Here is a 13,750-nt window from a genome sequence, read left to right on the forward strand (position 1 = left end):
CAACCTAGAGCTCTTAGAGCACTTGCCTTTCATCAAAATTAATGTGGAGGTGGCTTTTTCTGAACTGACTGGGGTAAGACACAGTGACTTCAGTGTCCTGAGTTCTGCTTGTGGCTCTGCACTTCTGTTTTCCCTCAAAGCTTTTACCTGCTTTGAACAGTAGGTTTTCTAGGCAAGAGGTCTCCGTTGCAGAGGGCCCACCAGAGTGTGGACGCTTCTCAACTGGGGATTTCTCATGTTGCTACAATAAAATAAAGATGAGTTGTAACTCTGAGATGTGTGCATAGACTCCCTTGGCTGCTACACCATTACATAGTAGTTGGGTTAAAAACAAAATAACACATCATATCAAATAACAATATTACAGAAAACTTCCTCTAGGAACAGATGTGATGCATTCTTCAAATGAATGAAACTCCCCCTGCAAGGGCTTAGTGAAACAGGCCAGGTGGCTAAATCATTATGCTGACAGACCGAACGTATTAGAAGGTCTCTCTTGACCTACGTGCTCTTAATAAAAGGTTTTATTTCATTCCTCTGCACACATGGGCTTCTGTTGTAGTCTCCCTTGAGAGAGCTTTGCTTACCTCTTGGAGTCTGGAAAACATTCCCCTGCTCTTTGCACACTAATCTGCTCTGAAGGACCAGAGGTCCTCGTCAAACTGCTCTGCCCTCTAATTCTTCCCTGAATGCCTGCTTTCAAAACAAGCCAAAAAGGGAAATGAATGCTTATTCCATCAGAGGTTCTCGCATGTTACATTAAACAAGAAGGACATGTGCAAAATATATATGTTTCGGGAAGAAAGAGATGTTAGTATCAGGTCGATCTTGCCTTCTACTCGAGATCTATGTATAAACAGGCACAAGACTGGAAAAGGGAAGCAGTTAACCTTTTTGTGCGCAAGCAGGACAAAATGCACCTTTTTCACTCGCTTAGGCACTACCACTGCAAGAGGGAACCTTACGAACTTCATACTGCCTTTCAGATGAGGATTTCAAAGCACTTGGCAAATATAGATTTGCCGCCATCATTTCACATCAATTCACTCTCGAATAGAAGGCAGCCTTTTTTAAACAAGGAATGGAATTACCGTCTGATCATAACACCTTCACCATGGTATAGGTGCCTTTTTCTCCAGTGGTGTATCCACTATTTGAATTTCCAAGTACTTAAGCTACATGCAGGGAGAGAACCAAAGTAACCTGAGAGTTAGTCCAGAGTGCTGTCTGTAATGACAGGTGAAGATGTTTCGAATCTGTTCTTCCATTCTTTAAGTGATAGTAGCGCATCTCAGTCTTTTCATACTCATTTATTTAAATCCAAAGCAACAAATGAAAAGTCCATGCTGGACCTGACAACACTTGGCAATGACTCACAAGTGGAAAGTTCCATTTGGCCCTATTCAATGATGGATTTATATTCCCTATTGTGAGGCTGTATAAAGTGAACAGTTTTCACCACGCAGAGCAACAGTACTATTCAGGTAACTAAATAATCCACAGTCCTCAACTATAACATGTGCTTCGGTATTACCCTACTGCTGTAAGATAGCTAGGCCCGTGTTTTGGAAAAAATTGAAAGCACAACTTAGCCAGCCTTTTATGAAAAGCCACATATGAAAAGCCACAGTGGCCTACTAAAGCTGAGACTGAGCTTGAGAAGGGGCACCAATTGTCTCCCTCTGACTGTGCTAGTGCCAACCCTGGGCACCACAGGCATGATTTCAAAAAAGACCGACAGCTTTACCAGCACGCACAGGCACCAACCTCACGCCTACAGACCTTCTGCACTTGTTTGTTCAGTACAGGAAGAACAGAGATCTGAACACTGACACTTCAGATCCTCAACAGAAAGGACACAGGTGACATGCTCCGAGCACAACAGCTGCACTTCACAACTCACGTAATAAGCCTTCAGCATAACCACGCAACACAGCTAACTCTCTTTGTAGGTTGTCCACCTCTTCCTGATTACCAGCAGTATTTTACACATAGTGCAAAGCAGCATTTGGCTCACCGGGGACTTTTAGTATCTGTTTGGTACCACACACGTGATCTCGCAGTCGTTCCAGACCGGGCGCAGCAAAACACTTCCCCCCATACTTTGCTTTAAACATCTTTGTGACCTAGTGAAGGGAACTACTTGTGCTGAAGCCTGAGCTGGTAGTGGAGCGCTTTGCTTTCTTAGACTCCACACAGAACGCCCACCAAAGTCATCAGGTGGGATGAGTGGAGTGCTAATTGCAGTGTTTTGGTTTATAGAATCCTCTGTGAGACGCAGTGCGTGCCTTTAAAAGTTTTGGTTCTTGCACTGAAGTATTTACCATAGTACGCATACTTCAAATGGGAAATAATGCAACTACGGAGGCAATAATGCAGCTAGTGTGGGTGGTAACCAGGCAATTCTTCTTACACCTACAGCATATTTTGTTCCAGGAGATCATATTAATGCTATTATGGGAATTACAAAATTGTTATAATGGGACCTGCTAGGCAATATTGTGTATTTGGAAACTTAAAATAGCAATGACTGCCCTAAATTTTCACTACAGCTGCTTTTCTTCTTCAATTCAGCCTGTTGTCTCTCTGCAGGCTCTCTAGTTTAATGACTGTTCATCTTTCATGTTAACAGAAAAATACTAACTACTGGATAAGGGAGTGTATGTGTGTACTAGCAAGATCATTAGTCTGAATAAATGTGACAGCAGAGTTGCACGAGAAATGCCACAGTTAGTGGTAGCACAAACTACAGCTTTGGGTGTAAAATACTGTAATTACAAGGGATGGAGAAAGCTCCACAGTTTTTATCCCCACAGAAATCGATAGTGGTGCAGACTGCTGCTCTTTGCCGGAGCAGGGGTAGTCTGATGAAAGAGCTTATTGATTTATCCAGCTGATGCTACTGTTGTGAATAATAGACTGGAAGAGAAAGGGCTTGTAAATTAGACTCATTCAATCCAACATTTTCCAGGGTATCTTTTATGTACTGCTATATAGAGATATATATTTACAAGTAGGTTTTTGTCAAAGCAACAGCCTAGTGACTGCCAGTAAGAGGGGCTGTCTACAGTCTGTCAACTACACTCATGGTGCTAAAGTCAACCTTCATGGTCTCGTGAAAGACTGACTCTAAGGAATAAGCACCAGGGCACCTGGGAGCAGGATTTGGCTATGGTGCAGCTAAGCAGCTGGCCAGCACATCTCCTGGAGGGCTACGGCCACAGAGGAAAGTGGCCGTGGCTCCACCCATGCCACCTCTGCCACAACAGACTCACTGGCAAGAAGGCATTGGAAAAGTCTGCTGTGGATCCACAGGTCCCCTGCCTAGAAGAAATGTTGGTGCCAAGCCAGTCCCCACCAGGCTCAAATAATGTGGAAAGAGCATGGTGTTTTAGGAATGAAAGGAGTCCTGTGCTGCTTCTTATCTCAGCAGGCAGATTTGCTATGATTCTAGATCCACACTGGCAAAAATATAAGTGTTCAGACTGGTTCTGCATAAACTGAGAAGGGGGGAGGGGGGCTGGGGGAGAGCGTGAGCAGCAGGCACACTGCCACCAAGTACAGCAAATCAATCTTCTCAGCAGTGATGGATCAGGGAGCAGGACTGTAAGTTTTACAGGTATATGAAACCCCGCGAGTATAAAGACACCATTAAAACACTGCCATTAAATTCCAACACTGAAGGATGATCACATCCCCTGGAGCCAAGCAGGTCAATACGTGTCTGCATATTTTTCATTATCATTTTTTATATACATATATATGAAGCAGAATAGGATTCACAACAGCCTCACCCTCTCTCCCACTGAAGACCTCTGCTTTATACTCAGCATCCACTTTCACAAATAAAATGCAATATACCATCAACAGATAAATGAGATCCCTATGGGGCTTTTATTCTGCTGTACCATTATATCTACTTTTCCACAAGATTTCTGCTTAAATGGCTCTCTTTATGCACATACACAAAGATGACATACAGCTGTCTAAATATAATCTGATAGTGAAGAGTTCTTCTGTATGGGGAAAAGTATCTTTTCTTCCTAATTTACCATAATGACTTATTCACATTGCTGGAGCTAGGGGTACGTTAGCCTCCCCACTATAAAAGTCACCAAGGTGTTATACAGTAAGATGTGGCTGGATTTTTATTTCTTCTGCTATCTTTAGAAAAGAAAAAAAGAGGAGCTCTGAAACTCACCTTTCTGTCTTCCCCATAAAAACAAATGTTTTGAGGAATTACGGCTTTATAGGCTACTGACATTGACTAATAGTTTTAAAAGTGATTAAAGTGTTTATGCGAGCCACACTTAGGAAGCCTTTTTTGTAAATCTGGGAAACTTCAGAGCAAACGGCCAAGCTGTGCCATAGGGTAGCTCAGAGATTGCTGCTAGCGCAGTAGCCACCTGTATGGCACTTATTCAAGAAGGATACCTATTTATTAGCCAGTAGTGTCACTGTTCTGTCATCATGACTATTTCAGTCAAAAGTAACCTGCCTCAGAGAATAAAAATTCCTGACTCCTTTTTCATGAGAGAACTCAAAGCATTTTATGATCTGGACACATAGATACTGGATATTTACAGCCACAACTCTTTGGGCAATGGAGAGCTGAGGCTCAACAGAGAAGCACCGCAGAGACAGGATGACGGAAAAGAATAGAGGGGTGTGTGATGGTTTTGGCTTAGGTTACTGTGCTAACAAAATGTGAAAGGAAGTTTCAATACACCGGCAGAACACAGAAGACTTCATTTTTGAGAAGGGATGGGACACGGAGAAGACTAATTGTTCATCAGCATATGTCAGAAACATACTAAAAGCCTACTTTTTTTACCTCTTGCTGTTATTAGTCACAGAGGCAGGACCACGGTGTGAACACGCGCACGCAGAATAGACTTCATTGCTAGGCTGATCTTCATGAGGCTGCAGCATGCTGATAACTATGTATGAAGTTTGCATAGGCACTGCATAGATATAGGGTACTTCCTTCTACTACAGGGCCCCCCAGATTCAAAAAGGGGCATAACTACTATATGTAGAAACACATGCATCCCCCATTCCTGACAGTAAGAAGCCACAAGCTGATCTGCTTTGCTAAGTTTACTCTTTTGAAAATGCTAGTTTTGCCCTAAACCCTCTACTTTTCATTTGCATTGCCAGAGGAGTCACTGCCAAGCTTCCCTGGACAGATGCTGAGCCGGTATTCGAGAGAAAGGCTGTTCGGTGGGGCGGGCAGGGTGGAGAGGGCTCTGTTATGAGACTTCCTAATTCTTCACTGCTCAACTTCATAAACCTCAGACAGCATTACATTAATCTTCAGGGAAGAAGAATGGGGTGTCCAGACTGGTGAGAACTGCCTTAACTCATTTCTCTATCCTACAAAATGATTCTGTGTCTTTAGGTCATTGATGCTGATCTGCAGCTATTGCAGGTTTTTCTGCGGCCACACGCATCTCAGAGCCCGGAGGCATCGCAGCGGCACTTACCCTGCATGCAGAGCCCGTCGGTGCAGTTCTTGGACTGCAGCACCAGCCCCTCGCAGTCCTTCCCCCCGTTCTTTGGCGCCGGGGCCGTGCACTCCCTCCGGCGCCAGTGGGTGCACTCTGTGCCGCAGGTGGACCACTTGCTCCAGGACGTCCACTTGCCATCCACTGAGACAAGGGAAGGACATGACTTGTTACGGGGTACATAAAAGTGAGACTGAACAAGAGCAATGCATGTCTTGGCACAAGCCAGCCTGCAACTCCTGGCCACTCCCAGCAAGGCAGAAGGATTGTCAGTCTGCTCTTCTGAAGTCCTATTTCTGGCCAGTGCCTGCCCATTCGCTCTCCCTCTCCTTTCTTTCTGCCCCGGGCCCATTTCTGCTCTTTCCTCCCCTTTTTATAAACTTGTCAGCAGTTTATCTGTGCTCAAGTTGTGCATGAAAATGAACAACAAGCCAGGAATCTGTGATTTTTGTTTTGGCATTTTTTAACACAGAGGTTAAAGTTAAACTTGGCCAGATATTCTTCATTAGTAGGAATATATTTAATGTTAAATATTTTCTATTAAAAGAAATATCTGGAGACGCTGATCTATTTCACACAAGGAGAATCAGGAATGTGTTTAGTACCTTTCAAAATCCCGCAAATGAATTTCAAAAGCACTAAATTGAACAGCCAAAGAACCAGCTATGAAATTGTTCCAGTGACACAGCCTGAGCCAGGAGTCTGTCACTTGAAACAGCGACCTGAGATGAAATTTCAGCTTTTAAGTTTCACCCACCACTAAGATTCAGAGTTGGATGGCGAAGCTTCACAACCTGAAGACAACCCTACTGCCATCGATTTGAGTGGGCCTGCAGAGGTAGGAAAGCACTGGACACCAGGACAGATGGCAGAACTTTTGTCACAGAAAAGCGACCAACCACCTTGCGTGTCCTGAAGCAATTTTGTATTTTTCAGAAGTTTACATTTAAATACCTTTTAAAGGTATGCATACACATCTCTTTCCAGTAGAAATGTCTTTGTATTTGAAGTCGGGTAAACATGTACCTCAAATTTAACATCCACATCCCAGATGCTCCACTTGCTGCGACAGCTGGACTGAACAGACATTGCAAATATATTTACATCATAGTCGCTTTCTATATTCAAATTCCTGTCCTTTTCCAGAGCTTTCAACCTTTATCTCCTACAATTTGAAGCTCTGACTGCCCCCCAAATCCCCTGAATTACCACACTGCTGAGACACTGGTGCAAGCTGTGTGCAAAAGTGGGTCTGAATCCTCTGCTGCTTGATATAACGGGCTCACTACTTTATCTACTTACATAATATAATTTCATTTTCATTCACTGAAATGATGGAATGTTATTAATAAAGAGAAGGAGGCTTTTGTAACTAATAGTCTTCTCCTATTTTTCTTGGGCTAGGTACTGTTCATACTGAACCTGGACACAGAGTGGTGCAAGCTATTTTCTGAACACTCTGGCCCTCGCAGAAGGCACCACCGTTGAGTGGGGCAGGATTGGTGCAGGTCCTCGTACGCTTCTGAAAGCCTCTCCCACATCGGCTGTTACACACTGACCACTCGGTCCAGGTAGACCAGCCTCCGTTCACTGAAAAGGAAGAGAGAAAGAGTATGATCACGTGAACAACCCATCCTGTTCAGCCCAAAGGCACCTCTGGCTCTGTGCCATGCTGCCTCCAACAGCAGTCACAAGCGATGGCTGGGAAGAGCACAAGAAGCAACACTGAACAGACACAAACCTATGTCTCCAACCTACGAATGTACAGCATGCCAGAAGTCATTGTACAAGTTGAAGAAATGCTGACACTGAATGACTATTACGGCTGACAGGTGACCTGCCTTCTCCTGAAAGCCAACCTGACCCGGCACTAAGCACCTGGTGGCACGTGTACGGCCATAATCTCTGTGGGTTCAGTGTGTACCCACAACCCTGACAGCCAGAATCCTGCACTCTGAAAGCTGCACCATTTTCTGAAGGGAGGTAACCTACACTCCAGCTTGTTCCCAGATGTACCCATCATCTATGAATGCTGAGAGACTCCTGTGCTTTGATTAGAAATTGATAATTTGCTTTCCCTTTCTTTCCAGAAGGTGATTTCAGGATGTCAGGATAACTTCACTCACCCCTATGTGGATATAGCTGGTGCATATGAATGTCCCAGCCCTTCCATAACAGGTATTTAAGCTATTCAGAGTGAAGTCACACTAGATGCATTTTTATTATTGGACTTTGGGAAGATAATTATCTCTGGGAAGATATTATGCTGACTCTCTTTCACTCACCTCAGATTCTGGGATAAATGGATGGATGAAGTAGGAGCTGAGCTGCTCTATGTAATAACATCATTGCAAGGATGTGGATAATATGCTAACTGCTCAGATTCCCTAAACCCAATGTTTGTGATAGGACACAGCCCTTAAGCAGCTCTGGTAGCACACCTCATAAAAATGGCTGCTCCCCTACACATGTCTCCTGACTACACTGCTGAAAAAATTGCTGTATATGTATGAGGAAGAGTTGCAGTATGCCTACATCTTTATGTTTCCGCATTCATCACAGTTACAAACCATAGTGCTCTTGCATGGTCCATCCCTCAATATCACAAACACTGCTAATCAACCCAATTCAGTCGGTTTTCTATAAAAACTGAACTAAAAGGCCCTCATTGTAACTTCAGGGAAGCAACTGCTTACAATTAAATCTAACAGCTACCCTGAATATGAAATGAATATCAGGGATAATCATAGGGATTTTTTCCTACTTGTCTATCCTATAATTAAGCTGATTGTAAGGAACACCAGGACAGTCAGCTGGCACCTCGTCAGAGCAGGTTTTGTTCTGGTGGATACCCCCACCTGGGGTGCATCGGGGCAGTAACTTTGCAGGGGCAAAGGCTCGGACTGGTGGGGCAGAGCTGCAGTGCCACATAGCCTGGAAGAAATCCCAGGAGGGCATCTCACCCGGTCCCTCCCCAGCCAAAGCACAGCCACCCTCAATATTAGAGTGAGGCTGTGCGTGCGCACAGAATAATGTTATCCCATGCTTTGTACTCCGCTGATGTTTATTTTTAAGCTAGGTTGCAAACATATGAACTGCAGTCTCAGAGTACTTTGCTACTTTGCCCCTGACATCAGAGTAGTAGACATTTGGTAGTAGACACCAAAAATAACTTTATTTAAAGAGATATAAGAAGATGGAAGATTCTGCTGTACTCTGACACTCTTACCAGTATCTGGAAGCACAAACTTCTTTTCAGTTTTACTCTTATTTCTGAAAAGCAACACTAAGAATGTGAAATGTGTTCATAGAAAGCAATGCCTTGGATGCTCCTGCTGGAGGAAGCACCCTAATGGTTCCTTGCTGCACCCAGCCGGTGTGTGTTATGGCAACAGGAGCAACCACCTTCTCTTCAATGAAGCAACCAGCTGCTTGTGTAGGTGCCTGTTCCTCCTTTAACACCATTGTCTGTCACCAATAAGGCAAGCCATCAGATCTGTACTTCTGAGTGTTTTCAGTAATGAACCCTGACTGCAGTTGCTGCATATGGCTGCAAGTCAACAGGCAGCACAGGCAGCCCAGCCTGGTCACCCACCACAGTAAGAGTTGCATATAGGTATTTTGCGTCCCCTTCCTGTCCCACCACTCACTTTGAGCTCACGTCCGTCCATGTGCAGCAGGACAAGGCATCACTTACCATAGACAATCACAGTCGCTGTGGTGCTTTTCCTTTTGGCCACAATGTTCTTGGCAACACAAGTGTAATTGGCAGTGTCAGAAAGCCGGGCTTGCTTAATGATCAGGTTGTGATCGATGGTGATGTAAAAATTTCGATCTTCCACAGGATCAATCACCTCTTCGTTCTTCAGCCACTCCACCTTAGGGTTTCAAAGGGCCAGAGGGGAGGCAATGAGTCAGCACCAGGTCACACCACAACAGGCACAGTATCTGTGATTTCATTGTTCATCCCAGAAAGCACAAAGAGTCAAGGTACATCACGAAGGACTCACCTTAGGCATGCTGCCAAGTCAAATGAAACACCACAGCAGAAACACAGAACACCCTTCACGCCTACCCTTTCCTTCACGTCCCCTTCCCTCCCACCCGTCCACACAACAGCTGTCTCGCCTTGCCTTGAAAATATCAATGCATTTTCAAAGGCTGCTAGCTACCGTACAGAGAAAAACAGCTGATCTATGTTTTCAGAGTCTAAGGCAAGGGATAAGGAAGGGGTGATACCTTAGGTCTATCTTTAAAATCAGAAAACTCCCTTACAACATTAGAAAACCTAAAACAGCAGAGATCTCACCCATTCTTTTGTACTCTCTTGTGTACTTGAGTCTAATTAGGCAGTTAATAATGCAGTAACCTTCTACGTACCTGTCCTGGGTCTAACACAATGAGGGCCTATACCACAGTAGGTCACACTAACAAATTACAAGCACGCTAATCTTTTTAAGTATACATATGCTCACACGAACATGCATGTTATTGTGTTGCTGAAATCAGGATTAAATAAAATAGAGACAGTTACCAAGGAAATAGGGAATCACAAAGACTACATCAGTGCTTATTTTTCCCTTTTCTTTATGTAAGCTGTATTTTATTTTAATAAAGCATAATTTCCTTGGTTACACAGAGAAATATTTTCATATGTGATTTTTAACCTAGACAATGTTCTCTTTATTGCCTTCCTAAAGAAACACCCTATTATATCCCAGCTGACTGCTGCAAGCCACCCTAATGTAATTTGGCCACGAATCTAGTAACTTGTTTTCATTTGAACTGAGCGTGTTCTGAAGGATGGGACTAGGGCCTTGGATGGATCAAAGCTGGGTCTTCATGTCACTGATCACTTCAGCTTGTGGCCAGGATTTAATTAAAGGAAGAAAAACATAAACACAATCAACCCACCGGACCTGCAAGGTGCTAACTGCCAAGACCTGCTCTCACAAACCCCACTTTTCCAAAGATGCCCAACCATCCACATACCCCAAAACCAACAGAGAACCTGTTCCCTCCCTGAGACAGCTGTACAGACCACCCTGAGCTGTGGGGAGAAAACTGATGGCCTCTCCCAGTGTTAAGCCCAAAGGGCTCAATTCGTCCCCAGATGGAGCTGATCCAATGCTGCAAGACCAGCGTTGGTGGATGTGGGCCTGGATTCAAGCTGTGCATCGCCCCCTCCCCATCTTTAGCCCTGCTTTAAGCTCCCCTACCCCAGTTTGGGTGGATGTTCATCAGGTATGAGCTGCTTCCAAAGATGTACACCTTAGTGAACGTAAAGCCACTGCCCCGAGGAAGGCTTGATTTAAACTCTCCTCTCCCACAGCAGATTACTGCAGTATGTGGAAGCCTCACAACTATCAATACTGTATAGCTGAAAATCGGTGGTGCAAAAAAGGGCTGTGGAAACAGATACGTGTGTCTGCAAGGAACAGGGAAGGAAGAAAAAAAGACATAAAACTTTGGAAGCTGTGTTTCTGTCACTACAACATTCATGTTTTACTGTGAAGATACAAGCTCTTAGTCAATAACCTGGTTTTCCTTTCCAGGATGACTAAAATTGTTCTTCCTCGTTTCTTGAATCCTAATAAGTATAATCAAGAAAGACAGATTCCTGTGCAGTTCATGGCGATATTTAGCTCCTGCCTCACCTGCAGGTCAAGCCTGCATGCATCCCAGACTGAAAAACAAGCCGGGAGCTTACCTCTCCGCCAGTGGTAGGCTGCCACTTAACACCTGCCTCTCACACAAGCAAAATGTCTTTCTTGGTTTTTAGTACCATTATTTATTTCTGGGGTGGAGTCCAGACTTGTGCCAGGATTCTAAAAGATGCTACATGTGCTGCCACAGCTGTGTACACACCACCTTCAAATCCACCAGTACTTTTCTTGTGCTCTGGCACGTTGAGGACATCAGGACATCAGTGAGGACAGGACTACAGTCTCTATGGTCTAGGGCTCAGTCCAAAATGGTTCCGGTATGCACATCTAAGCACATGCTCTGGCAGCCCTCACACTATGCAAGGCTCCATGCTCAAGCACATGGTTCTCTTTTTCCTGTACTCTGCAACGCTTTCTCTCTCCACAAAAACACACACATGCATATTCAGTCTGGGTCTCAGTTGATTAGACAAAATTGAAGCTATGAGCATTAAATTCCCTGTCATCCCTGCAAAAACACCGAAGATGATATGAAAATAGGAGTTGCCAATAACAGAAAAAAAGATCCTCTGTATAATTCAGTAAACTGCCTCCGGCTCTTCACCAAATCTCTTAGGAAAAAGATCATTTTCACTTAATGGCTCACAGAATTTGCTAACAATAAAACGTTAAGTTTGCAGAACAACAGGATGTCTTTTTTTCTGAAAAATATGTTTTGCCAGTACTTCAGTACTGTGTGTGCGTGTCTAAACCCCATCTCTTTTACAAGATACCTCTTTAATATATCTAATTCAGTCACCTTCTGGCATCCAGGTTTTTATGATGTCACAACTCTTTTCATGTTGCGAACTATAATGTCATCAAATCTGAAGGGAGGAACTGATGGATGATTTGAGAAGAGGCAGGAGTCTCATTTCATACACATTTTAGCCATCAGTAGAGCAACACAAAAAAAGAGCACACCCCTCCAGAGGTTGTGTTTTCTCTCTCAGACCTTGTAGAAATGGTAACTAATTAAACACACTACAACATGTAAATGAGACTTTTGTTGGTACTTATTTTCAGTTACTAATGACTTCATTTTTTCTGGTGCAGGTGACTGCAGTGCTAAGCACCTCCAAACCTCAGACTCATTTTTTTGAGGTAACCAGAATAGGTGGGAGCAGGGTTGTTTTGTCATGTAAGTAGGAAGAGATCAGGTACCAAATACAAAAGAAAAGAGAACAAAGCGGAACAAGACACTGTGATTTATGAATGACAAGTATGCAAACCGTTATTACAGAAGTTAAAAGCAACGATCTCTTTTGATGCCATGTCATTCCCAAAGGTGCAGCCCCCTTGCTGAAGTAGGCTGTTAATACAGTCAATGCTGAAGCTTATCCTGAATTTAATTCTGCTGCCTGAATAATGGTGACTTATGCCCTGGGGAAACCACTACGCTCGCAAGATGCTGGCGGATGTGCCACTGGACATTTATCTGCCAGAGACCCGGTCCCCTCCAGGCAAGCGGGCAGAAGGGCAGCAGCATAGCCATGGCCATTTCAAAGTGCACAGGACGCCTGTCTTCAGGGTCATACTAAATCACACCCTCATGGCTCCATTTTTCAACTCTCCAGAGAGACGTTTCTCGAGTAGATGTTTGCTTTTGCCTAAATATTGAGGATATATATTTATTAGCTATAGCCACAACAATTCTTGAAGAGGTACTTAGCTTTATTTATTTAATTAAATCGGGCATGTCCCACCGACTGTTATTAACAAACGTACAGATGGTTGTGCATATACACAGAAGAAGTCTGGGCATTGGTTATTCTTATAACAGAAATCATTTAGCTGGCAACAATATTGCCATGAAGGATTGGGTAAGTGTTCCCTTGTGGAGATGACAGCTACGGAAAATTACAACAACAAGCAACTGTTTTTTCTTACATACCAGCCCCCTGGAATGAAGCAGGCACAAAATCTCCATTCGTTTTTTTAGTTTTCCACTCAAGAACGTATTTTTGTTATATGTTTGCAAACTGACTAGCAAGAGAAGGCCCCTCTGTAACGGTGTGTGCGCAGTGAGCGAAATCCTGACTCACCGCGACTGTGGATGCTGAGAAGGTGGAGGGCACCTGAAGACAGGTTTTTGGTAAGAGCTTCTTAGTGCTCTGGATATAATTTGCAGAGCAGTGAGGCACAAAGCTCCTGCCAGCTGTGCTGGATCTACACTTCCAGTATTGCTAACATGCTGGCAAGCCTGCCACGAGACTGAACCGTCCCTGTGACTGGATGAGGAAGCTCACGATCCAAGGCGGCTGTAATTTAGAGCAACATACCTTGTAGCATCTTTTCTGTCATCCCGCTCCCCAGTGAGAGACAGATGTGTTGTCTCTAATTATTCGCTGATTGGTATCGGGAGATACATTAACATAATTGGCACATTTGTTCTAATTAACAGAGGGAACCTGCCACATGCCACCAAACATGAAAAGCGAGACCATCAGCAAGAACAGAAAACCCGCAATCACTGCCTTGGCTGTACCTTGGAGCTGCAGCCAGGCCTGTGTTGGCGTAGAACGTTTCCAGCAGCAG

The 13,750-nt window shown here is 44.0% G+C and overlaps 1 protein-coding gene across 3 annotated transcripts in view; it reads right to left on the bottom strand.

The window, feature by feature from the left end:
- Positions 1 to 13,750, bottom strand: part of UNC5C (unc-5 netrin receptor C) — a 275,298-nt gene that overhangs the window by 52,084 nt on the left and 209,464 nt on the right. For all 3 annotated transcript variants that reach the window (XM_064449976.1, XM_064449975.1, XM_064449977.1), the window contains exons 5-7: positions 9,205 to 9,385; positions 6,930 to 7,097; positions 5,487 to 5,651 (exon numbers count right to left, since the gene is read on the bottom strand). In XM_064449976.1, the coding sequence (XP_064306046.1) occupies positions 5,487 to 5,651; positions 6,930 to 7,097; positions 9,205 to 9,385 (514 nt within the window). The remainder of the gene's footprint in view (positions 1 to 5,486; positions 5,652 to 6,929; positions 7,098 to 9,204; positions 9,386 to 13,750) is intronic.

This window comes from Phalacrocorax carbo, chromosome 4 (genome assembly GCF_963921805.1).
Source record: "Phalacrocorax carbo chromosome 4, bPhaCar2.1, whole genome shotgun sequence".
NCBI classification, from domain to species: domain Eukaryota; kingdom Metazoa; phylum Chordata; class Aves; order Suliformes; family Phalacrocoracidae; genus Phalacrocorax; species Phalacrocorax carbo.